The following is a 27,271-nucleotide window of genomic DNA, read 5'->3' as shown; positions in this document are numbered from 1 at the left end:
CTTCCAGCTGTCTGGCGTACAAAGCTGTGACTACAAGGCTGTTCATTGCCAAGCTAGAGAGAGGGGCCTGGAGCTCAGCACAGGTCATGGGGCAATCTGGGGACCTGGGCTCCTCACGTTATTTCTTCTCATAACTGTCGCGTGTGTGTCTGGGGGCAGGGATGATGCTGTTTTCCTCAGAATAGTCTCTAATACATGCAATTTGGAGGCAAGAAGGAAATCCTGTCTTTCTCTCGCGAATTATGTTGACCTCAACAGAGTCACTGTATAAGTTTGAGCCTCCCTTTCCTCATCTGTGAAATAGGGACAGTTGCAACTTTGCAACCTGTCAAGAGCTGAGCAACAATGCCTAGTCCTCGCCAGGTCTTCAGGTGTTATTCTCTATACCCTTAGGCGCACTACGGAAGATAAACTGAGGTAGCGTACGCACGCTGAGGCTCGCTACCAGCCAGACGGGCTGGGGCCGGCGGGAAGCACGCCACGGTGCGGGGGACTCTGGCGACACCCCTCGCACAGTTCGCGCCCCTGCAGCAGAGCGCCGCTCTTGCGGGCCGGAGGAGGAGCCCACCCGTCGGACGCCAATCACTCCGGCGAGGCCCCGCCCCTCGCCGTGCGCGCTCCCGACACCAGCGTGCGCGCTCCCGGCGGAGACGCGAGGCCGGCGGGGGCCGGGTGGGGGTGCGGCTCCCGGAAAGGAGCGGAACCTCCAGGAAGCCGGGGGGCACCCCTCGCCGCCGTGGCCGCAATGCCGCCCGCTCGCGGCGCCCCGCTCCCGGGAGCCCCGGTCTGCCGCGCAGGTGAGGCCGCCTTCCGTCGCGGGCGAGGGGTGGCGGGCGGCCGGGGCGCCGGCGGGGACGGTTGGAGCGTGGGGGTCCGGGGGGCGGCAAGCGGGCCGCAGATCGGCGCCTCTGCCCCGGCGCCCGCGGCCTGGCCCGGGGACTCTCCCCGCGACCCGGTCTCCGCCGCTGCCCGCTCGGCCCCGCGCGCGGACGTCCCTGCCGCCCGGGCCTCGCGGCGACATCCGGACGCCCCGTGGGCGGCCCCTGTGACCCGGGGTGGCAGGTGCTCGCCCCTGTGACCCGGGGTGGCAAGTGCTTGCCCCCGGCAGGAGAAACCTGACTGTCCTGCTGTCGCGCCTCATGCGGTGACCGCGCTGGGTTTTTCCCAGCCGCGCGTGGTGTGGGCGGAACCGGGCGGCGGAGCAGGGCTGCTGCACCAGGACCCCGCTGGGCCTGCTGCCGCTTTAAATTATGACACTTACACGTTCAGCATCATCTTTGCATCGCTCTGCTTCCCCCAAGTTTCATGGTAGGTTTCTCCTTGGAAAAATGGAGCTAATTGGGCGATAAAGTGATGATCCCAGCAGTGTTTCTCAACTTGAGTAATGCACGGTGTCCTTCTAAAGGGACAGTTCTCTTATTTTTTAGAATATGCCCCAGAATGTGCAAGGGTCCCCAGACCCCATTTAGATGAACATTGGTGCAGAACATTTTGAATGAACATTTGTCATGAAGGAGGCAGAAGAGATGCTTTATAACTCGGCCACTTTCATGCCAGAAGGTAAACTAGAGGTTACCAAAGACTTCTAAATTAGAGACTCAAATCCCAGTTTAATTTCACACTGCAGTTTTTATTGTCTTCTGCTTTGTGTGATAAAAATACCTAACTGTCCAGCGTTGGAGAGACCTAGAATTTAGAATCATATTCTTTGTATTATCTTACATTTGATGTTATCCTGTCTTTGTATTGGATTTGTTATTAATAACTGTGTTTGACACTAGCAGAATTGTAAAGTGGAATACTAATTTGTACAAGTAGTTTAATTATTTCTCTACTTACCTTAACATCGATTTGTCACTTGTATTTGTTGCCTATTGAATTACATTTTTCTAGCCTTAATGGGAAATGTATGATCTCACCCCTTGAGTGTACAATCTAGGAAGGAGAGACAAAATGACAAAATGAAAGTTGACCTTAGGATTTATATTCTCTACATTATTTATTCAGCATGTTTATTTTAATAAAGACTACCCATGAAACAATGGAAGGTTCCAACATTAGGTTGTACAACAGGTTAAACTTGACAAAAAAATATTGAAAAATACTGACCAGTGCCTTGAAAGAAGTGTACTATTGAGAGCAGGATGTCCTAGTTAGGAGGAGGTGACATTGGTAAAGGGATGAGGACAGCTTGCGTGGGAGAGAAGAAGGAGACCCACTGCACTAGAGTGGAAAGATGTTATCTGGGACTGACGAGAGAACAGGTTGTTGAGATCAGGTGGCACCAGTTGGTGGATGTAAGGTTTCAGATGCCACACAGGAAAGTTGGTTTTGAGCTGTAGGCGTCCAGAAGGCTCTTCAGCTGGTCGTATTTTAAAGGCAGTGTTTTACAAAGAGGTGTTTGCAAAGAGTGATGTGCACAGGGAAGGCAGGAGGTGGGTGAGCCATCAAGAGATCTGTTTTGAGCTGGTTAATGTCTGCTGTGGTCATCTTAGATGCATGGGATATTTGGGGAAGCATTGACAGGACTTGATGAGTGAGAGAATATGTCAGCACACGAGGAAGTGGGAATCAAAGCTGAGAACCCAGTAATTCTCATCAATGGTGATTGGTGACACCCCTCTGAGACCTGGAGAATTTGGAAGGTGCTGTTAGTTTACATCAAAAGATTGTGACCCCAGACTTGCATTAACTGAGTGTGTGGTAACAGGGGTTTGATAAGCTCAGAATGTGGAACTGGAACTTGAGGAAAGTCAGAGTTGTAGATTTGGGAGACTACATAGGTGATGCAGAAAAAAACTATTTAAAATGGGGACCAGAATTTTGCAAATGAATAGTGAGAGGTAGGAAAAAGATTGATTTCAAAAATTAAATCAAAAATTTTAAAATAAATAGTAAAGAAAATGTAGATCATAAATGCAACTATATGCATCCTTCTTAAAACAAAGAAAGGATCAAGTTATTTTGATGTGTCTTGCCACAGCTGAATGAGAGACGGTGCCACGTAGCAGCCTTCACCTTCGCCTTTCCCTCTCAGAACAGTTATTTCTTACAAAACTCTGCCAGAGTGGTTGAGGGCATCTTTAATTTTTTCAGATCCTCTTGTAGTCCTTTGAAATTCAAATCATTCTTTTCTGAAGCGTCCTTTAGGTCATTTTACTTTTTCTTATTCAGAGGCCTCATTTGTCTGTGATTTTTGTCTGCATGTGATTCTCCAGTTCACTAATGTCTGTTTGCTTGAATCCTGCGTTTTTCGCCAGAGGAACCATTTCCCTTTGTGGTTGATTTGCATGGTTTTCACTGTTGTCCTTAGGACTGTCAGTGAGAGACTGACAAAGGCATTGACCCATGACCACATGGGCTTTTACTCCACTAAAGAATGTTCTGCCAAGGGGGGCCCTGCTAGCTGAAATCAGCAGAGTTAATGCATCTCTCTGGTGATAGATCTAATACAATTTAGGCCTTTTAAAAACATGGCAGTTTTATATAGTACTGAATTTGCCTCCCAGAGCTCTGGTGCCAAGAGTCTTAGCTGCAAAGACAATTGGAGTTTACATTTTAAGATCAAATTACCATATCGTTGACTGCTGGGCAGTAATTGGCCATACTTTCATCTTAAGTAAAAATAATTACAATGCTTCAGCGATTTATATGCTCTCCTATTTTTCTCTCTGCTTTTAAACACAAGTTTTTTCACTTATAATAATATTTATTTATCTTTTTGTTCAAAATCCTCACAGATCTCAAAAAACAGTCCTGAAACAAACACCAGATGAAGTAAAGTTTACCAAGTGTGCTGTGATGATTCTCACCTTCTTTCTCACCCCTGTCCTGAAGTCCACCTCCCACTTCTAGGAATCTTTTCCTGTTAATGCCAGCCCTCACTGTGCTCTTCTCTGAGCTCTTACAGCACTGAGTCCGTGTAATTTAACATTGTCTTTATTCTCTTGATTATTTCCTGGGTGTTAGTATTAATATTTTCTCTCTAGCAATTGGAAAACTCTGTGACATTTGGAGTTGGGCTTGTTATTCCTTCTGTCATCTTCGTAGTACTGATCATTGAATCATTCTAAAAGCCTTTCTTCCCCAAGGACCAGTTTGCCTTTAACAATGACTTTAAGCGGTTAACTAAAACTGTCCTTTTCTTTGGTGATAGTTCAACTATAACTTAACTATCATTGATTCTTTTAGATGTTCAGATTGGAATTCCTGGGTCATAAGTTTTTAAGTTAGGCTTTCTCAATGTGTCTATCTAGAAAAGGATTTGATGCTGGAAACTGAAGATATCATCAATCAAAGGTAGCTTGTTAAAAATAGTTCTGATTCTTTCTTCTGACAATAAAATTAATAAATGCCCTTGGAAAAATATAGGCATGTCTAGGCAAGAAAGTAAAGATGATCCATGACCTCATTACTCAGAAATAACGAATCACTGTTAACATTTTGATTTCTCTCCTTCTGTTTTTCCCCTATGTATGGTGACATTTTTTCACTTAGTATATCATAGACATAGTGCCATGTCAGTACGTATAGATCTGTATCATCATCAATAATAGTCACATTGTTTTCCATTGCATAAATGTGCCCTGTTTAATTTTACCCATCCCCATAGTGGGCATTAGTGTTTTGCTATTATACACAATACTATGATGAACATCCTATAGATATTTATTTCCTAAGGATGAGTTTCCGGAAGTATGATGGGTAAAGCAGAGGGTAAGCATGTATAAAATGTTCATGTGTGTTGCCCAAATGCCCCTGAAAGGTTAGTAGTATACCTGTTTAGATTCTCACCAACACGACTCGTAGACCTTGTTAGCAAAGTATCGTCAGACTTTAATTTCTGCCAATCTGAGAGCTCTTTTTATTTCTATTTATCTGAATACTGATAATAAACTTATATTAGCCATTTGTATTTCTTACTTGGCTAATTTCCAATTATCTTTGCCCATTTTCCTGTTCCAGTGTTTCTTTCATTTCTTTATAAGAACTTTTTGTACATAAAGGATATTTATCCTTTATCATGCGTGGTATAAGTACTTTTCCCAAGCTGTGTGTACTTAGGGATTTTTTTTTAAGCACACAGAAGTTTTAGACTCATGTGTAGACAGATTTTCTTTCATTTATGATTTGAGACATTGATGTCATTTATAGAAAGACCTTACCCATTGTAATATTGTGTAAATATTTACATAATCTTACATTTTCATCCTACTTTTTTATGGATTTTTTAATATTTAAATCTTTAAGCCATTGGAATCTTAATAAAAGGTGTGATGTAATCTTGCCATATTCAGATGTAAAAGGCAGCTATTTTAGAGAAACACATTAAGATTCATTTAAACATCTAGGTAATAAACTTTTTTTACTTTTTGTGTATACTTTTAAATCACAAATATTATTTGTCCTAAATTTTGGGTACGTGGTACAATATGGACACCATATTAAAACTTGAACTAATTAAAGTGATTTTCCCCCTTTTTCAGGTAGACATTATCATTAATAATACTTTTTACAATGTAGTATCTTTGTGTGTGTGTTTTATTCCCTCTACTGGATTATCAATTCTTTAAGGGCTGGGTCCATATCTGGCTCATCTTCATATCACCCATTTCCAGCCATCTGAGAAACAAACAATGGTTGCTCATCACTTTTGTGGCAGGCACTGGTCGCTAGGGAGACAGAAGGATAAGAGGCTGTCCCTGCCCTTGTGAGGCTGGCCATGTAATGGAAAAGTGAACCATAGTTATATCCTGCAGCCCACTGCTGTGATAAGCAAATGCTCTGGGGATGTGAGGATTGGGGAAGCTCTCACTGAGGACTCATGCTTCGTCTTCGTCATGAGGGATACTTGGGAATGTAACCAGTGGACCCCTCAGAGGGAGGTTCATTCTGCAAATGCTGAGGAATGCAAGGCATTTCAGTAATCTGCCTTTTGTGTTTAGTATGTCTGGAGCTTAGGGTACATATATGGCTCTGTCATGGGATGAGACTAGAAGAATAGGCACTAGATCAGTGCTGTCCAAAGAACTTTCTGTGATGATGTTGGTGTTATATGTCTGCACTGGTTAATGCAGAAGCTACATTTGGTAGTTGAATACTTGAAATGTGGCTAGTGCAACCAAGGAATTCAGTGTTTAATTTGATTGATTTGTTTATTTTTTGAGACAGGGTCTCTTTCTGTTGCCCAGGCTGGAGTGCAGTGGTGTGATCACAGCTCACTGCAGCCTCAAACTCCTGGGCTCAAGCAATCCTCCTCCCTCAGTCTCCTGAGTAGCTGGGACTACAGGTGCACACCACCACACCTGGAAAATTTTTTATTTTTGATAGAGATAGGGTCTCACTGTGTTGTCCAGGCTGGTCTCGAACTCCTGGCTGCAAGCAATCCTCCTGCCTTGACCTCCCAAAGTGCCAGGATTACAGGTGTGAGCCACTGTGCCCAGCCTAATTGTATTTAATTTTAACTACTTTAAATAGCCACATGTGGCAGATGGCTGCCACACTGGACAGCTCAGGACTGGATCACAGGGACCTCTTTTACATCCTAAGGAGTTAGAGCTTTTTCCTGAGTGAAAGGGGAAGGTTGGGGGTGGAGAGTTGCCATGACTCCTGTATGTTTTGGGCAGATCACTCTAGGGTCGAGGTTCTTAACCTTTGGGGTCCCAGAACTCTGAAACTTGACTCTTTGCCAGCCCCTTTCCTGGGTCTGCAATGCCCAGTGGCCCTCTTGAAGCTCATGTTCTGGAGGAGACACACTAGTGAAATGCAAACACACCTAGTATGTTAGAAGACAAGGATAAGACTGTGGATTCTCGTGTTTGAATCCCACCTTTACGCTTTATTCGCTGTGTGACCTTAGATGAGTTGCTTAGCCTCTCTGCCTCATCTGTAAAGTGTTATGATAATATTAATAGTACCTACATAGTAGGTTGTTAGGAGAACTAAATATTTGTAAAGCATTTAGGGGCCTGGCATATAATGAGCACTCTGTAAGTATTTAATTTAAAAAAGTAAATGCCAAGGAGAAAAAATAAATTAGGGAAGGATGTTATAGGAGGGAGATCTTTGCAATTGACTGGGTGGCCAGAGAAGGTGACATTTGAGTAAAGACCTGAAGGGAATGAAAAAGCGAGCCATCCAGATTACTTCCAGGCAGAGGGAGCAGCAAGCTCAGAGACCCTGAGACCAGAGAGTACCTGGCATGTTTGAGGACCACGAGGGATGGCAGTGTGGCTGGGTGGAGTGACAGTGGAGGGTAGCCGGTGAGGTTGGAGCCTTAACAGGTGCCAGATCCTGTAGGACTGCGTAGGTCAGAGTGGAGCCTTTGAAGGGTTTTACTTGCAGGAGTAATGCAGTCAGGGTCCTGAGCAGGGAGGTGGTGGATGGCAACTTCCCAGGAAGAGTCTGTGCCTGTGGGTGTCGGAGGGAGCATTGGGTTGAGACTGCAGGAAGAAGACTGGTTAGGCTGCTGTTTGGATAGAGCAGGCAGGAGATAAGAACCTGACCTTAGGCAAAGATGAGAAAGAAAGGGACAGATTTTAGATAAGTAAGCTGAGGTTTAACAAATGGAAGAAATCATAAGAAATCGGCTGTGGAAGATGAAAGGAGGGATCAGGCATGACTCTCTAGTTTCTGATCTGAGCAGCTTTGTGGAATCCAGACTGGGACTGCAGGGGAGCAGGCTGGGAGGAGAGCGGGTGAGGATTGCAGCTGAGGAGTTCGGTTTTAGAAATGTTTCTCATGGTCCTACGCAACATTCAGATGGAGAAGATCTCACAGGCGGCTGAAGATACATATGGTGGCTCAGAAGCCTGGGGTGGGGAAAGAATTTTTTGAATCATCTGTTAATGGACACAGTAATGAGGCTGACCAGAAACAGCAGTTGCACTTAGAAGAGAATGAGCCTCGACAGAGAGAACGTAAGAGCAATCGGGGTTGGCAGAGAGCGAGGCGTCTCAAAGGATTCTGAGAGGAGTCATTCCAGAGCGAAAAAGCAGTCTTGAGGGGTAAAGCAGTTCCCGAGACCTGGGAAAGAGAGAGACCATTCATCCTTTGACTCTGGCAGGTCAGAAGCAGTTCCAGGCTGTAGAGCCTCTGTCTTCTCCAAGATTTGAGGTCTGGGGACTGGAAGAGGAGCGATAATGGTGAAGGGTACAGAGAACTAACTAGAGACATAGTGCTTTGCATGGCATTTTATACTTAAAAGGGAATTCTAATAGGCTTTTGTCAGATAGATAGATATTTAAAATTCCCAATCAGCTAATCCTTCGGTCTGCCTCTTACCTCTGCCCTAAATCTTCCCTGTACCATAATGTATTTAAGGCCTGTTCGACATCCTGATATTTTGGGGTCACTGAGATGCCTTTGAGTAGAGAGCACTAACTAGTGCCAGACTATTGTCATCTCTTTGGATTTAGGTCTATATCTCTGACAGCATGAAGTTAACTTACAAGTGTGTTGCTCAAAATAAACTCTTCAACAGTTTCAGCTCAAGGATTATGTACCAGATTATGTGTGGGTGGGTTTAAGCACACATTTGATAACATTGGCCAGGCACGGTGGCGGTGGCTCATGCATATAATCCTAGCACTTTGGGAGGCTGAGACAGGAGGATTGCTTGAGGCCAGGAGTTTGAGACAAACCTGGGAACACAGACCCCATCTGTACAAAAGATACAACAATTGGCCAGGTGCAGTGGCTCACGCCTGTAATACCAGCACTGTGGGAGGCCGAGGCAGGAGGATTGCTTGAGCTCAGGAGTTCGAGACCAGCCTGAGCAAGAGTGAGGCCCCATCTCTACTGAAAATAGAAAAATTAGCTGGGCTTCATGGCACACACCTGTAGTCCCAGCTACTCCGGAGGCTGAGGTAGGAGGATTGCTTGAACCCAGGAGTTGGAGGTTGCAGTGAGCTATGATGACACCACTGCACTCCATCCTGGGTAAAATCCTGTCTCACCAAAAAAAAAAAAAAGAAGGTAGACATTTTCTTTGATTGTGCTATCTTTGTGATTTTTCTCACCGAAACAGGAGGGCTCTAACTCCTTGAGGACCCCAGCATTGTTCCTGTAATTGTGTGTGAGAAGGACTGACTCCCGGAACGTTGCTTGGTTGCTGATCTTTCAGTATGGGGAGGTAAGTGAAGGGCCCAGTCACTGGCATGGTAAAACCTGAGATTTTGGTGCTGCAAAAACAGATCTTGGGGGGAAAAAATATCTGACTCCCAAGGGAAAAGTGTTTGAAGTTGTTCTGCACTTCTGTTTAACACCTTTATTCTGCCAGGGCCCAGGGGGTTCTTCAGGGGTTAGTGTAGTTTATAGTCAAGGCATGCGTGCTGGGATGTGCAGGGTGGTCATATTAAGCACAGAATAATGGTAGCCTCTGAGGTGTGGGGAGGAGGAGGATAAATGCCTAAATGCCATGTGGAGTGGTTTAAGAACCCCTATGGAGACTAGAAACTACAAGTGGAACTTTCCATTGAGTCAGCAAGATGCCTCCACCTTTGGTGAGGTATTTTAGTCCAGGAAGCCCAGTTCAAGGCAAAGAGTAGAAGTTAACTGTAAAACAATAAAATTCATCCCAAAGGCATTAAGGTTTTTTTTAAAGCCTAATCATAGTTCTAGAATGAGCCTCCCATTCCTGACATAAACAGAGGAGAAACATTTCTGTTATTTGCAAAAATATCTCATAGGAATAGTTCTAAAAACAGAACATACTAATACTAAATGCATTTATTGACTTTGTTATGGGGATGTTGTTAAAGATACGATTTTCTCCTGTTAGTCGTCTTGGAGAAATTTGCCTTGGAATTCAGTGTTAGGAAGATTTACTCATCCTGAGCTCTTCATAGGTTTCTAATGTGACGGACAGTATTTTGGCCTCTGAGGTGCTCAGTGATATTTGCAAGCCTACCTCTCAGCATGCATTTCCACATACCAAGTTTTCCTTCGGTTTTGTCATTCTTAAACCTGATTTTATTATCAATTTATGTATTTATCTTACTGAACTTATAAGTTGTCTCTAATTCTTTTTGGAACAAAGCAGGGTAAAATAAAAATCTACATAATGCTCTCAAGAAAACCGGAAAACACAGGAGTGTCATAGCCGTCAGAGCCTAATTCTCATTCATATAACTTTATAATAATGGGTTCTGTAGCAAAATAAGTAGTGTAATATGAAAGATGCTGGTGTACAGATACTTACGGGGGGGAATAGGTGTAGCTCAAGCTGAGTATCTTATTATAGGATCAGTTTAGGTGAGGGGAGACCTCTTTGGAACAGATTGTTTTAAAAATCTGTTTTTTTGGAATTTCAGGATCAGCATCTCGTGTCTTATTCCTGCTTCTTGGCATTTTAGCATCTCGCCAGTGGGGTGTCCTCGAATTCTGAATACCAATTTACGCCAAATTATTGTCATTAGTGTCCTGGCTGCTGCTGTTTCACTGTTATACTTTTCTGTTGTCATAATCCGAAATAAGTATGGGCGGCTATCCAGAGACAAGAAATTTCAAAGGTAAGAAATAAAAACATTTCTTTTCTAGATAGGATGCCATACCTTCTGTTTCATCTGATTCAGGCTGCTATAACAGAATACCATAGACTGAGTGGCTTATAAACAGCAGAAATTTATTTCTCACAGTTCTGGAGGTTGGGAAGTCAAGTGCTGGCAAGATTTTGTGTCTGGCGAGGACCTGTTTCCTGGTTCGTAGATGGCATCTTCTAACTGTGTCCTCACATGATGGAAAGGGGCAAGGAAGCTCTCTGAAGTCTCTGTCCTCATGATCTAATCACCCCCAGAGTCCTTACCTCCTAATAGCATCACATTGGTGATTACGTCTTCAACAATGAATTTTAGAGGGACACAAACTTTCAAACCATAGCACCTTCATTTGATGGCTTTAAAACGTGTGGGGCCAAGTTGGAATTTAAGGAGCATGTGACTGTAGGAACTGGATTCTGTGCTATGTGCAACATGGCATGAAAAATTTAACTGTTTGAAACTGGTTAACTGCTGACCACCAAATTCATATCCTAAGGGGCTCTGGAATAATTATTTACACATAAGCTTCTCCTGTAATGTTTTAAGCTGATTTTTGAGTTAATGTTGGTAGTTTGGAAATAGAGGTTTGGTTTTTGGAACTTGTCTGAACTTATGTAAATGAATAATGAGTGTGTATCTGAAGATGATCTTTATCCCATCATCCGTTTTGTGTTCTTTTGCCTCTTTATTCATTTGCCAGTTATAAAAATGTTATAGTGGTGCTACTACACAGCTTAGAAATCACTGACTTGTTATTTGTTTATTGAATTTTCTCTGTTAGGTTTAATAAATTTATTTATCTAAATAAAAGCATATATGTTTTTCCACACCAGGTACTTGGCACGAGTTACTGACATCGAAGCTACAGACACCAATAACCCCAATGTGAACTACGGTATCGTGGTGGACTGTGGTAGCAGTGGGTCTCGAATATTTGTGTACTGCTGGCCGAGGCATAACGGCAACCCACACGATCTGCTGGACATCCGGCAAATGAGGGATAAAAACCGAAAGCCAGTGGTCATGAAAATAAAACCCGGTATGTAAACGAGAACATCTGCCTGTGGCCAGGCTCTGTCCTGCCACTCTCTGTGGTGCCCTACATACCCTTCCCTTATCACTGTCATCGCTGTCCTTCAGGCTCAGGCCAGGACCTGTCAGGGTCTCCTTGTGTCACTTTCTTTTCCCTTTTCTGCCTATGTGGCATGGGATGACTAACACCTTGATAAAACATCCAAAAACCTTGTCTTTTTGTCTCCCGTAGCATTTGTCATAGTGCCTTACTCAAGTACACTCACAGTGTTTGCCGGGTGACCCTCAGCAGGGAGAGATTTTCCTGTTTAGTAGCCACTGGTCTCTATCCTTAATGCCGAGGTAATGTCAGATAACTCCCGAAAATCTGTCCTTTAGTATATTGGGATATATTTGTCATTTTTAAAAATTGCTGCCCAAATATATTTCTAATCATATAGATTATTTAATAAGGGTGATTGTAGAGCTTATAGCTAATATAATTATTCCAGTTTATAAAGCTGTTACAATTTCTAAGTCAGTGTGTAATGTACAAATTGAGATTTGGCTTCCCCATGAGATAATTTAAAGTAGTGGTTCTCAGCCTCTCTCTGTGTCATCACCGTTGGCGCAGGCAGCACCCCTGTCAGGAGCATTGGGAATAGAAGATACCAGGAACACCTTGACAAGCTTCGTACATCTTGATAGCTGGTAATCGCTGATTTTGATCAGTGTACCATAGACCATAATAGAGATATAGCACTTTAATTTCATTTTACTCATGTATTAAATATTGAAGTATTAAATCTAAATAATGTAAGAAATTTATCTTTTAAAATATTAAATAATATTGATAAATAATAATTCTCATAGCTTATTACCCCCATTTCAGAAACATGAGAGAAAAGGATATTCAGTTTAACATGATCAAATAAATGTCCTCATAAAACAACACAGACTGGGACTCCTTGAGCCTACTCATTCTTCCCTGAATAGTTCGGACCCAGCCTCCTTCTTCAGGCAACTCTCAACAAGTTGATTGATTGTTCTTTGATGTTTGCAGCTGAGTACTAGCATATCTCTAAAAAAACTCAAAATCTGCACCTTATTTTTCAGTTTAAAGAGAGAGAACCTAATCTGAGTCTATGTTACTAGCATTATTTTGTTATCAGAGTACATTTCCATACATGAAGGTTAATTTTTCTTTAAATCCTAGTGAATGCCTTTTAAATTTTAGTTTTCTATTTTCCTACTTGTTAAATTTTTATGTATCCCTAATTTTAGAAACATTTTCATGGTTAAAGTAATATTGATCAAATAAAAAATTCACAAGAAGGCTACAAAATAAAAGAATAAAGCACTTTACATTTTGTCTGGCTTAACATATACCAGGTTCTGTCAGTGATTAAGCAGGTCTCTTGGAATAACATGAAAACTGTCATACCTTAGAGTTGTCCTTTGAGAATGAAGAGACAGCTACAACATCATCCCACGGTATATACCAGAATCTTATTAAAATCAGGTTTAACATGTTTCTCTCTCACTCTGTACTGTTTGAAATGGAAATCAAAATACCTTTTTGTAGCACTTCTCTTAAAGCATGGTCTCCCATGTGTAGCATACAGGAAGGCTCTAGAAATTTCTTTAATAGATTATGGCTAGTTTGGGGCTTGGTGACCATTGAAATAGCATTGCATATGGAGTTCAAAACACCTGTAGATGAGTCTGCTTTCTGCTGATTGCTTTGATAAATCACTTAATCTTTCTAGGTTCACAATTTCCTAATCTTGTGAAATAAGGAATTTTTGGACTTTGAAAGTTCCCCTCATTTTTAATGTTGTAGGCTAAATGACAGCTGTAAACCATTCATTCATTTATGTACTCATTCAATAAATATTTGTTGGGCATCCACTATTTGCTAGGCACTGTATTAGACGCTGGGAATATAAATTTGAACAAGATGTATTTTGTGCCCTGAGGAGCTTCCAGTTGCAATGAGACAGGCAAGTGAATGGGAAGTTTTGCTAAGGCGTAATGAGTGTACAGCTAGCAGTGGGGAAAGCACAGAATGTAATGAGAGCTCATCTTCAGGGTTCTGCTAGGGGAGATTTCCACGGAGGAAGGAGCTGGGTGGTTGTGCAGGAGTTAGCCAGGTGGAAAGGGAAGGGGAGTGGGTAGGGAGGCAGACAGAGAGGGCTCTTCCGGTGGAGGTGCACAGGCCCTATGATCACAGTATGGTGCATCGTTGACATGTTAGCCCAGCGTAGCCGAAGGCTAGTGGAAGGAACACAGGAAGAGGAGCGTGGGTGAGTATGCAGAGCAGGGCCTGCTGTTCTAGAGTGGAGCTTTGTTCGGAGGCCATTGAGGAGCCACAAAAGGATTTGAAGTTAGGAAGAGGCATTCTTGGGGGCATGAGGGCGGTGTCCAGGCCAGAGGTGGGATGTCTTACAGCAGAATGGCAAAGGGTGGTGGTATCCGAAGAGACAAAAAGTAAAGTAACGTGATAGTAATCAAGGAGAGGTGATCTTTGAAACCAGGATGCACGAAACCAGCGTGAGGGAAAGGGATTTAATCCAGGATACTGGCTTGGGCCGCTGGCTGTCCAGTGCCGATGGTCACCAAGGGAGGTAACAGGCATTAGGGACAGGCTGGTAGTGACAGTGGAGTTCAGATTTGGACCTCTGCTGCATTTGGGGTGGCCAAAGACAAGCAAGGGCAGTGTCCAGGTGACAGTCACCACACGCTGACCTGGAGGCTGGGGCAAGCTGGGGTGGCTGCTGATACGATGTGGGGCTCCGTGATGTGTTGATGGTGATGGCAGCTGTGGGAGTACGTGAGCTGGCCTGAGCAAGGGGGGCCGCGTTTCTCGAGGGCAGGGATGAGCCCGTGTGTGTGGCGCTGGCACACAGCAGATGCTCCGCAGGTCTGTGTGCTTTGATTGTGGAGAAGAGGGCACAGAACTGAATATTTAGTGCCACCAACATGTAAGGAAGAGAGACAGGAGTAGTTACTAGAGGGGTAGGGAAGACTAAACAGTATAGTTTGTAGCTTGGATTTCTCTAAAATTAGCTACATGAAGGAAACATGTTACCTAAAGTATCCACTTGTTAACTGGAGTGTCCTGTTTCTCTAGGCATTTCAGAATTTGCTACCTCTCCAGAGAAAGTCAGTGATTATATTTCTCCGCTTTTGAACTTTGCTGCAGAGCATGTGCCACGGGCAAAACACAAAGAGACACCGCTCTACATTCTCTGCACAGCCGGAATGAGAATCCTTCCGGAAAGGTGGTCCTCCCCTGGGCGGGTGGAGGGGGTTCGTGGAGGGGGGTGGTTCTCCTTCCTCCCTGCTTCCTCCTCCTCCATCATCATCGTCATCAAAAGGAAGACATTCAAAATTCTTCAAATCTGGAATAATATCAGAACTATTCCCTTAGCCAGAACCCACCAAGTATCTTTTAATTTACTTGTTTATGACTATAAATAGTAAACTATAAAACTGTCATTTTAAAAAAAAAACTAATCTATTTAATTTAGTTTGTTCACAATGGTGGTTTTACATCTAGGAATCACATAATTCACGTAACTTGTTCATTTTGAGAAAACTTTCCTAAAATAAACAGTCTTTTCAACAAATTGCTTTGGTTTTAAAATTGTTTCATATAGGATATGCCAGAGCCATAGGGTTTTTTGGGTTGTTTTTTTGTTTCAAAACAGAAAAATTCAGGCTGTAATATTTTGATAATGTAAATGTTTGGGTTACCTTATAGCCAGCAGAAGGCCATTCTGGAAGATCTTCTGACCGACATCCCCGTGCACTTTGACTTCCTGTTTTCTGACTCTCATGCAGAAGTAATTTCGGGGAAACAAGAAGGTTAGTACATTGGTCTTCAACTTAAAATTTCAAAGCTGTTCATTTAAGTCCTCCCCATTTTGCCCAGTGTATTAAATTACTCCTAATTACTTTATTAAATTACTCCTAATATCTTCAAATTTGGGAAATCATAGCCTTGAAATATTATAATTTTTAAATGACTAAATTTAAGTTTCCTACATGACTGGTCTTTATTACCCAAACATGAAGCCATTAAAAAATATCTCAGTTTCTCTTCACCACATTTAGGAAACATATTTGGAATTCATTTTCATAGAAAAGGTTTGTGTTCCTTGCCTGGGATTACGGGAATTATTGAGCTGTTGGCACCTCCTAATTTACTTGCTAGGAAGGGGAAATTCTTCTTGACTTTGATACACTTAAGAAAGTATTAGTTATATTTTCAAAGAAATGATTCTAGTTGAGAATGAAATGACAAGTCAGTGAAACAATTTGGGGAATAGCTGGTGAGAAACAGAGACCAAAAAAAGTTATTTATTTCAAAGTCACCTATCATTTCAGCTTATACTTGCTTATGTGAAAGGCGCTGTAGAGTACAAAACGGGGTGAAACTCACATGTTGCCACTGAGCTGCTTATGGACAAGTGAGATGCACAGTTTGCTGCTATATGAGGTAGTTTGGGATGCCAGAGAAAGACAAGGAAAAAATGTCACAGGCGTTCAAAAGAAGGAGGCACTTTTTTTTCCAGCTAGGGCTATCATGGGGCAAGTAACGTTCGTACTGTGCCTCAAATGATAGTTCTAAATAGAACACGCTGGAGCACGGTAAGGGGAGTGCTCCGAGGCAGGGATACGAAGCACATTCCAGCCAGAAGAAAGGATTTGAGTCAAGACGGGTTGGAAAGGACGCACTGTGGACAGAACAAAAATGTTTTAATTTGGTTGCATTATGGCTCATTTGAAAGGTGGTAGTAACGTTAAAAGTTGGATGGGTCTTGAGTTGTCGGTCCAAGGGTGTGGACTGTGTTCTGTAATTGAGAGCAGTAGCAGAGGATAGAGCAGGTTGCAGGGGAGGAGCAGGGGCAGGAAGATGGGGTGGATGGGCCGTCACCACCACCCTCTGTAGTGGCTTAAATTTAAGTGGCGATGAAACTGGGTAAAGATAGGGGTGGGAAATGATTAGAAAAATAGACTCAGTCTTGGCAACTGAGTGAATGAGGGGAATAAATGAAAAAGAAGAGTAGAAGATGCCTTGAATTTTTAAAACCTTACGGTCAATAGGTTTAACTTTATAAAAAGTTAACTCTAGTATTTTGAAATAACCCATAAATTTCGAAGGAAAACTAGCACCTGGGGAATTATATTTTCAACCTATATAAATAATATAAAACTATGTCAAAAGTTGAGAGTTTTTGGTAAAACATTAAGAAAAGATAAAAAACATCAATAGAAATGTGTTAAGATGTTTCATAGAGGAGTAAAATAAATGAGATGTTTGCACACAGTGCATTAATAAGAGTTATACAAAATATCTTAAAACTTTATTCTCCTTCTCTTCACCCTGTGAAATGCCTGTAGGTGTCTATGCTTGGATTGGCATTAATTTTGTACTTGGACGATTTGAGCATATTGAAGATGGTAAGTGTCATGTTTCCAACTAATGTGTCTAACTGGAAATTAGGGCTTTTCTGTTTAACCCCAGGGCTGAAAAAGGAGCTAAGTTTTGTGCCATTGCTAAGCATGTGGGAGTAGAATGAGAGATGCTGCAGTTCAACACAGTTAAACTTGGTTTCAGTTGGGAGGAACAGGCTGGGTTTGCATAAAAATGCCTGAAATGTACCATGAAAACACGGTGACTCTTCAGAAGATCCCAGTTCTCTGGCTTTGTTCTATCCCAGTGAACATTCTCTGTTCTTTCCAGATGATGAGGCAGTTGTGGAAGTTAACATTCCTGGTAGCGAAAGCAGCGAAGCCATTGTCCGTAAAAGAACAGCAGGCATTCTTGACATGGGAGGCGTGTCAACTCAGATAGCATATGAAGTCCCCAAAACTGTAAGCTTTGCCTCCTCACAGCAGGTCATTATCTGTACAAATTTCCTTCTGTTTGGTTTGGTTTTCGTTTAACATGTCTCCATCCGTTTTTGTTTTGTTTTCTGAGTCCGAACACACCTTTCCTGTGCTTGCTGAGGCTCCACCTTCTCAGCCCAGGAGAAAGACAGGAGGAACAAGGCAGACCTCAGCTGAGCTGTTGTATTTGTTCATTGAGATCAGCTGGTTTGTTTGCTGTACTTAGAGGTTTCCTTTGGTATATATTCAGTCGCATGCTTGGGTTTCTGTTTATATTTTCCTTTGAATCACTTCTTTTCTCAACAGGTTTAATAAAACGTAATATAATAGCATCAGATTTCTGAAGTTATAATTGGGGACAATCCTTTATTTAAAGGCTCAGACGGCTTTTGAACTTTCCTGGGGAGGACTAAGTTTTTGTATCCACTCCCTCCACGTTTCTGAACTTGTGGTTCACTCGATCTTTTCTCCACCCCTTCACTGCTCTCTCAGTCGCTGCCTGGAAGTTTCTCAGTAGGTTGGGCGGCCCTGTCCAGAGATCCACAGCACAGTGTCCAGATGGGTTCCTGCACTGCCACGTGTCTGTATTACTCTGTTTCTGTTCAGCCGTAAATTAACACCAATGCCTGGCTCCCTGCATTTTCCCCGGAAGTTGGGGAGGCAGTGTGGTGTGATGGTTACAAGTGAGGCCCTAGACCCGGACAAGCCTAGGTTGCCTCATTATCCTGTCCTTGCTAGTTGTGGGGCCTTATGCAAGTCACGGAACTTCTGTGAGCCAGTTGCTTCATCTGTAAATGTGAATGAATATACCTACAACATGGGGTTATTATAAGGTTTAAGTGAGGTGATGCATATGCTATATCTAATGTGCTGGTAGGCATCTAGTCTGTGCTCAGTAAATGTTATTGATGCCTTTATTAAGCTTCTTGGAAAAATGCTTTGTAAATTCAAGTATTACAGTTCGTGTTTCCTACTTCCCGTTCCAGACATGCCTCTAGAAACTGTTATACTCTTTGTAAAACATTATGTTTTCCCCTTCAATATAAAATAAAAATAAATATATAAAAGACGTTTGGGAAAGATACCAAAATAGCCAAATTAAAAATCTCCCATAGACTCATCATCCATAAAAACCATTGTTAGCATTTTGGTGAATTTCTTTTTGTTCTTTTTTTTTAATTATAGTTTTTTAAAATATAGTTATAATTTTACTGTTTATATGATTTTGTGTCCTTTATTTAATAGTGCATGAGCATGTTCCTTAATGATTACCATAATTAACTTAACCTTCCTTTGGTATTGTATATTTACATGACATCCAGGTTTTTATGTCATAGAATTACAAAGGACATCTTTGTGTACAGAGCCTTTTCTGTGTTTAGGTTTGTGTCCATAGCATAAGAGTCCGTAAATAGATTTACTGGGTCAAATGTTATGAACTATATTGCTGAATTCCTTTTCAAAAAGTCATAGCAGTGTTACAAATGTGCAGGACATCCAAAATTTCCTAAGTCTGAATTGTCATATTGTTATAAAAGTTGCTTAGAAGGATCCTTGGAAAATGCAGAAGTAGAAATTTTTGCCCCTCTTAGATGAGACTCTTTTTAGACCCCTCTTTATAACAAGACGTTTAAAGTTGCTTAAAATATTAAAGTTTGTTATCCATATGTCTGCAGGAGGAAGTAGCTAAGAACTTGCTAGCTGAATTTAACTTGGGATGTGATGTTCACCAAACCGAGCATGTGTACCGAGTCTATGTGGCCACATTCCTTGGGTTTGGTGGCAATGCTGCTCGACAGAGATACGAAGACAGAATATTTGCCAACACAGTTCAAAAGAACAGGTAAAGCACCTTGCACTGCTCGACAGTCACTTGCAAACCTAGATCTCTCCTCATAAAAACAGATCCAGGCACAGCAGGGAGAACTCAATCTTCAAACAGGCATTGGCACAGTTAGCTTTTTATTCCCCACTGGCTGAGCAGGGAGAAGGAATGAGAGCACACCAGGGTCCTGCCTCCAATGCTCCGTCCTGCCATGCTCCAGAGGCGGCTTGCTCTCTCTGGCTCTTTCTCTCAGACGTGCATCTTACCTGATGAATTAGGAATTTCACCATCAGGCTATAGAATAGTTTTGAGCCCTGGGTAATGCTGTTCGTGATTGCAGAGTCCTTGGGAGACTCAGCACGTGGGGCACTCCTGGTGTCATGCAGCTAGTGTGTGCCCTTGTCATTGCTGAGAAGACTGAAATATGTCATGTTCTGGAGACTCCACAGATAACCAGCCCGTGCAGCTATATAGCAGATAAGAACCATTGTAAGGGAGTTACAAGAGCAAGAAGTCAGATTTAGTGGTTTTTAAATATTTTTAGAAGTGAAACTTTAAGAAACAAGCATATACAGAATTCTGGGATAAAAAATATGTAAAACAAGAGCAACACTATCATTTTAAATTTATTTTATACATTTAAGTATATAGCAATTATTTATTTGTGATTAGTCCATAAGAATAGAAAAGCTATTTGGATGAATAAAAGAATCTGAATCTAGGGTTGTGTAAGATAATCCTATGCATTACTGTGTTTTATGTGTTTTGATGAAACAATTTTGAGGAGAAAAGTCCTAATTCATAGAGTTAAATGATAGTATATTTCCTTGATCAGTATAATCTTAATAAACCCATGAAGGCCTGAACTTTAAAAAAGACCAAGTTGGAGCTATTCAGTACCATACTTACCAGAAATTCATGCATTTAGATAGGAAAATCAATAAAAACCTTTTCCTATGTCTGTTCCAAAAGTTAATTGAAGAGTGTTAATTATGAGATTGATAGTCCCATGTTTTTTTTTAAATTAGTATCTAGCACGTTTTGGTGTAATTATTTTTTATAATAGTCATAAAATAGAGATATTTTATAAATGACATTTTAATCATTTTTTCAGATTCATGGAACACCTTCTTTTGAACCCCTAATTTTTACTGATTGGTTTTAATGTCAAAAAGCTTTGTATAGGCCGGGTGCAGTGGCTCACGCCTGTAATCCTAGCACTCTGGGAGGCTGAGGTGGGTGGATTGTTTGAGCTCAGGAGTTCAAGACCAGCCTGAGCAAGAGCGAGACCCCATCTCTACTAAAAATAGAAAGAAATTATCTGGCCAACTAAATATATATATATATAGAAAAAATTAGCTGGGCATGGTGGCGCATGCCTGTAGTCCCAGCTACTCGGGAGGCTGAGGCAGTAGGATCGCTGAAGCCCAGGAGTTTGAGGTTGCTGTGAGCTAGGCTGACACCACGGCACTCACTCTAGCCCGGGCAACAAAGCGAGACTCTGTCTCAAAAAAAAAAAAAAAAAAAGGCTTTGTATAATGAATAGTTCAGTGGTACTTCTTAATTTAGATGTAAGATAACTAAAAATAGTCGCATGAGGTATATATTTGACTACTCTTGGACTTTTATAATAATTATAAATATTTCATATGTCACGAATCAACCCTTGAAATCCACATTTATTTCTTTGCCATTCATAGTGATGATTGATTTTTTTTTTAAGTTAACTAAACGTTTTTATGGTAAAGACCTTAATTTATTACATCAAAGTGCATTATGAGTAACCCTGAGGAATATACAACTTGTCAGTTGAGTGGAAAGTAAAAACTTGACTTACTGTCGATGATGCATCTTGAATTCTGGCAATATTTAACTCTGGCAGTTAAACACCTGTTAGGCCCATGTAATTTCATGGTGTCCAACACCAACATCATTTCAGTTTTTGTAAGCTCTTTTCTGTTTCTCAGTTGCTTGAAGGTATGTACACACAGTTGGATGACAGATGTTAATTCCCAGAAATTTCACTGGGAAGTAATAAACCCAGTGAATTTCGGTGAACAAGGTTAATGTTTCTTTTCTACATGACTTCTTGGAGCCACTAGTACATGCAGTAGCATGTACTACAATGGAAACTTCTGTCTGCTGGAGTTAGGACCAATAGTCGATCAATTAAAAAAAAAAGTTGAAACAGAGGATCATAAAAATAGACTGAGGCCCTGAGCATTCTAACTTCTGTCTTCATCTGCTGGCTTTCTGCTCTGAACTGAGGTCTTTTCTTAGCCTCCACCCATCATTTGTTGGGAACACACTGTACCCATTGTCCAGATGTCAGTTTGACTTGCTTCGAAGAATACCAGGACTTATATTTGTGAAGCAATTTGATACTAAATCCTTCTAGATTTTTACAAATTTTTCCCCGTTTTTCAAATCTTTCCCACACCTAGTTTGACAGCAGTTTTCTAGCAGCTTGTCCTTATCTTGTTTTTCTAAAGCCTCTAACCTGGTTTTCGCAGGACCAGCCACTTCTTTTCACAGTCGCATTTCACCCACCTATGTACAGTTAAAATCACAAGCACTAGCAGCAAAAATGGAGATGAGAGCAACACGGTCACTAGACACTCCAGCAGCGTGAGCATCAGTCTGTGTTGCCAGGAGTCGTCCGGGAACAGGGCGGTTGTCTAACCGGACTCTGTTAACCTGTCTGCTGCATGCACATGTGTATCATGAGTCTCCAGGAAGGGCTCAAGTGTGTATTTTCCTAACTTAATTACCCTGGAATGCTCGTGTGTTCCCTGCAGGACTTGTGATCCGCAGAACAAACTTTGAGAAACACTGGCTTGCAGCCACTTCTTTGGAACAGTTTCCTGTAGGATTCATGATGAAGTGTCTCTTTGTGCCATAGGCTCCTGGGTAAACAGACCGGTCTGACGCCTGATGCTCCCTACCTGGACCCCTGCCTACCCCTAGACATTAAAGATGAAATCCAGCAAAATGGACAGACCATATACCTACGAGGGACTGGAGACTTTGACCTTTGTCGAGAGACCGTCCAGCCGTTCATGAATAAAACAAATGAGACACAGACTTCCCTCAATGGGGTCTACCAGCCCCCAATTCACTTCCAGAACAGTGAATTCTATGGCTTCTCTGAATTCTACTACTGCACTGAGGACGTGCTACGCATGGGGGGAGACTACAATGCTGCTAAATTTACTAAAGCTGCAAAGGTAACCTTCAAAGAAACCATCTGCTACTGCATGCTTTTGAGGTACCAGTGTGGGCGGTGACAGCTATGTCCTCCGCATTCAGAGCATGTTCCCTTTGGTTGAGGGGAGGCTAAATAGTCTTAGCAGAAGTGAAAAATGTATTGTCAGCTGTCTTGCGCCCACCACTGCCTTAGTTACCCTGGTCACCGGTGACCTCCAGATTACAGTCTTTTCTGTTGGCGTTCTGCTTTGCTGCATCTGACAGCACCTGCACACCCTGAGCTGCAGGGACACTCCTATTCTCTTATTCTCTCTGCCTTCCTGATACCCCTTAAACCTTGCGGATGCCAGACTCCCACCTTTGGCCCCTGATCTTCGGGTTCTTGGGTGGTGTTACCCATGCTCGTGCTTTGCCACTGCCTCTCAAGAAGCAGCTCCAGGCCTCACCCTGCCCAGTTGTCTGCTGGATTTCATGCTCCAAGCAAACCCCCCGTCTCTCCCCATTCTGTTCCCATTGTGCTGTCTTGGTTAATGGCATCACCAACCATTCAGTCCCCCTGCCTGAAACCTAGGAGTTATGTATGCGCTTCTCCCTGTCTCTTACTCTTCCCTCCCTACACACCCCCATATAATCCATCCTCCAGTGTGATATTTTATCTCACAAGTATGTCTCAAACCCACCTCAGAGTTTGGAGCACTTTATACTCCAATCATATCAAGCAGCTGTTAGTTTCCTTCACACTCTTTGCTACGTCTCATCTGTGCCTTGGTTCATGGTGTCTCCTCTTCCTGAAATGCCTGTGCTGACCCCTAACCCCAGCTGAGCCATGTTCCCTTGTGTCCTTGTCACACACCCACACACCTGGGCGAGTTTCACTACTCTTTGAGCCTTAGTTTCTTCATCCTTTAACTAGAGGTCAGGACGGTAGCCATGCCGAGGAGTTTGGTATTACATTCAGAAGCACTTACACAGTGCTCAGTAAATGGTAGCTATTAATATTATTGCAGATACCTTCAGGAAAAGGTGGTACATCTTCCCCTTCTCTTAAAGACAAAGCCTTTCGTAATCATCATTGTCTTCCCAGTACCTTGCACCGTGTCCTCCACAGACATAGGTACTTAGCTTCAACTAGCTAAAATACTGCTTCGCTTTTCCAAAAGTTCATGCCTGTACCATGCAATCACGGAGGGAGAAACTAAACAGTTTCCGAGAGGTTGGTTGTGGGCAGTGAAGTGCTCTTTAACAATACTAAGGTAAAGAACAGCATTGTATTTGCTAATCAGTAAGTATTCACTGAGAGTATCTCTTTGTCTTGCATTCATTATATAAGTTAAGCCTATGTGCTTCTGAATTGTAAGGATGTGCTTGTTATGAATATGAATTTGGTAAACTGTTTTTAATAAGCCTTTACTAATGATGTATTTTGGGTTTGGAAATTCTTTCAGGATTATTGTGCAACAAAGTGGTCAATCTTGCGGGAACGCTTTGACCGAGGACTGTATGCCTCTCACGCTGACCTCCATAGGCTTAAGTAAGTACTAGAAGGCCATGCCCAGGGTGTTCCTAAGAAAACATTAATTCACTGTTGGCTTGCCACGCCCTGGCCTCAGTCTACCTGCTCATCCTCCTCTGTCACTGTTCCATCTCATGTACCTTTGCTCCTTTCCAGTGGGACAAATACTTATGCCCAGACACAATCTTTTTTTTTTTCCTCACTTTTGCTGTTCCTTCCCCCTGGAATTGATGAGTTGATACCTTTGCTTTTTCAAGTCCTGCCCAGACACCCCGACATGAGTCGGATCAGCCTGGCCCTTTCCAGTCTTCCTCTGCCCAGGCAACCAGACTCCATCCCTCTCTCTCTGAGTCTCTAGAACACCCATACCCCTCTCTCCTGCATTGATCATGTTCTGCTTTTTAAAAATCCCTGTCATTGTAAGTCACTTAAGTGCAGAGACTATATCGTGTAAATTATTGTATTTATTATTCGCTTAGCACAATGCTTTGTAAAAAATAAGCCCCTAATAAATATTTAGAATCATAGAAGATCAGAGCTGAAAAGGACCTCCGTACCTTCTCATTTTATATAATAAAGAAACTGCAGTGCAAAGAGGTTGGGACTTGCTTAGTATTTATTCAGTGAATGAATGATGGAATGCCTGAGGGGAAAAGTCCATCATGGTAACATATTAAATTATACCGAGACCAAGTTTCGTGAGCTAACTGGTTTAGACAGGTGCACTGTTTGGTGCGGTGGGATGGAGTGAAGCACACACGGTTGGTGCGGCTGCCCGTGAAGCTGGCCTGAGGAAGCTTGTGCTCCAGCGCCGGCCACAGGGGGAAGAGCCGTCTCCGTGGTGCCTTTTGGACACGTGACACCCTGACGTGTGTCTGTGCTTGCTGTCCGCAGGTATCAGTGCTTCAAATCCGCCTGGATGTTCGAGGTGTTCCATAGGGGCTTTTCGTTTCCTGTTAACTATAAAAACTTAAAGACCGCCTTGCAAGTTTACGACAAGGAGGTTCAGTGGACCCTGGGAGCAATCCTTTACAGGACCCGCTTTTTACCCTTAAGGTAGGGCTGTGACTTTGGTAATGGGAATCAAAAAGCTGCTTTTCTGCAGTGACATCTGCCTCACGGTAACAGGGGCTTGCGGGTGTTCGGGGCCTTGCTGTGAGAGCTGCCTCAGCAGAATGGAGGCGTCAGCAGAGCTTGCCTGTGGTCTCCGCATTTTCCCACGAGCACTTCCTTCCTCCCCACCCTGCCCATCCCATAATACGTAGCACTTTTGTGCTGCTGTCCTGTGTTTGATTATTCTCAACGGTCTGCTTCCCAATCCTGCATAAGGGTTAATTCAGGGGTCCTTAACCTTTGTGCCTTTGGACCCCTTCTCAAAATACTGTTTTTAAATGCGTAAGAGGAGTACGTAGGATTACAGAAGAAACATTGTGTCGAGATGCATTTATCAAAGTACTACAGAAAACTAATGTGTGGTACGGTCATATATGTTCTTCTTTATTAACACATTAAGTAGCAAGATCTGGCAGCAGAACTAGCACTCTTGGTGAGTTCAGTGTAGTAACAAGTGTCAGTGACACATGGAGGTTTTGACGACACCATGTGTGATGTGAACGATCTGTGGTTTTCATTAGGAACTGAGTCACATGTCCTGCCAGTACTTCAGTGCCTACGTTCACTATCAAATAAAATGCTGGATTTCAGTCATATATTGGTTAAATAAAGACCATTCAAGTTTGCAGACCTGGCTGTCAGTTGACCCTGTGCCAAAGACCCTGGTTAACTGATAAATGCAATATTAGCTCTTCTCCAGCCGGGCTAACTGTAAAAATTGTGAGAGTGGGTATTACAGATCACAGATCTGTGGTCTGATTCTGCATTGACTTCTGTGTGTTAGAAACCCGCACAGTGCTTCTAGATTTCTCTGGGTTTTGCTAACCAGATTATAATGATGGCACCTGCTGTGGACTTCTGAGTACAGTTCACGTGTGATCGCGTTAATAGTTATGGGCACCCGCCATCGGGCCGTACTGTCCTCCACTTCACAAGTGAGGAAACTGAGTCTCAGCTGCCAGGGTCAGGTTTCGGGCCCCAGAGCCAGGGCCCACACACCAGGCCCTCCCACCCCATCCCCTGCACACTGTTTCCGCCACCCCCTCACTCACCTGTCCCGTTTGTTTCTGTTGTTTGGTCTCCACGTGGGCAGAGACATCCAGCAGGAGGTTTTCCGGGCCAGTCACGCTCACTGGCGGGGCGTCTCCTTTGTCTACAATCACTACCTGTTCTCTGGCTGCTTCCTGGTGGTCCTGCTGGCCATCCTGCTCTACTTGCTGCGGCTCCGGCGCATCCACAGGCGCACTCTGCGCCCCGGCTCGGCCAAGGCTGCAGCGCTCTGGATGGAGGAAGGGCTCCCCTCCCAGAAGGCCGCGGGCGCCTTGTGAACCACAGCTAGACGCTCCAGGAAGACTCTCAAGGAAAAGCCATTTTTGCCTCAGGGTTTCTCCTCTTTATTTTCCTATGGTTTTGTTTTTCCTTTCCCTTTTTGTTCCTTACAACAAAAGCAAAATCCAATGTTTGTAAGCCTTGCTGTCCATTTAGCTGTTTGATTACAGCTTTAAATTGAGGAACAGGGAAAAGAGAAATTCACTTGATTTTTGCTGCGTGGGACATCTGCCAAAAACTAACATGATTTTTAAGGTATGTTAAATTTTAAGTAATGCACTTTGATATTGGAGGGACGTGGAAATGGTGTGTTCTGTCTGTGGCAACAGGACAGAAGAGTGATTCTTTTAAGAGAACCAAAAAACATATTGACTGAAATTACTATCTTTTTCCTCTATCTTGTAAGCTCTAAACTAAAGAGGGTGATGTTTAATTTTTATTTATTGTTCATGTCTATCACTGTACATGTTTTCTTTGCAGTTTTAAAATTTTAAAACCATTTATTTCCAAAATAAAGAAATACAGACACCCAGAGGTAACCATTTTTAAAATGTATAGTGAAGAGATGTGAAAAATGTGAACTATTGACTAGAGCTTTGTGTGTGTGCGAAAAATGCTAACGAACTGGAACTAGGGAACACAGTGCTGGTTCCTTTAAAAACACGCTTCAGAATTTACTGTTTCATTGCATTTAGAAAAATCCTCGTTACTGTCATCTTTTCCCGACCGCAGGTAATTACTTTTTTATCCCATATTTCAGTGGCCTTAGAATACTTTGTTTTTGAAAGAATTGGAAAATTCATCAAGTCTCACTGGTTTTAATTTTATTAGAACTAG

General features: G+C 42.6%; 1 protein-coding gene across 2 annotated transcripts; it reads left to right on the top strand.

Annotated features, from left to right (window-relative positions):
* Positions 1-647: 647 nt before the first annotated feature.
* Positions 648-26,966, top strand: ENTPD4 (ectonucleoside triphosphate diphosphohydrolase 4). Of its 2 annotated transcripts, none has more exons than XM_045535477.1 (13): positions 648-797; positions 9,029-9,133; positions 10,314-10,511; positions 11,372-11,577; positions 14,683-14,833; positions 15,316-15,419; positions 16,959-17,018; positions 17,302-17,432; positions 19,124-19,290; positions 22,175-22,499; positions 23,925-24,010; positions 24,887-25,048; positions 26,199-26,966. In XM_045535477.1, the coding sequence occupies exons 2-13, from the start codon at positions 9,126-9,128 to the stop codon at positions 26,431-26,433; spliced, it is 1,833 nt and encodes a 610-aa protein (XP_045391433.1). In that variant the 5' UTR covers positions 648-797; positions 9,029-9,125; the 3' UTR covers positions 26,434-26,966. The 2 variants fall into 2 exon arrangements, with proteins under 2 accessions (XP_045391433.1, XP_045391432.1); XM_045535476.1 differs by having other exon boundaries at positions 17,302-17,456.
* Positions 26,967-27,271: the final 305 nt, after the last annotated feature.

This window comes from Lemur catta, chromosome 22, assembly GCF_020740605.2.
Source record: "Lemur catta isolate mLemCat1 chromosome 22, mLemCat1.pri, whole genome shotgun sequence".
Taxonomy (NCBI): domain Eukaryota; kingdom Metazoa; phylum Chordata; class Mammalia; order Primates; family Lemuridae; genus Lemur; species Lemur catta.
This window is presented reverse-complemented; position numbering and strand designations above follow the sequence as displayed.

Coding starts and splice junctions, on each gene's coding strand:
- ENTPD4 (XM_045535476.1), top strand. Junction 15,420..16,958: donor AATTTCGGGGAAACAAGAAG/GTTAGTACATTG, acceptor AAATGCCTGTAG/GTGTCTATGCTTGGATTGGC. Junction 17,457..19,123: donor GCTTTGCCTCCTCACAGCAG/GTCATTATCTGT, acceptor ATATGTCTGCAG/GAGGAAGTAGCTAAGAACTT.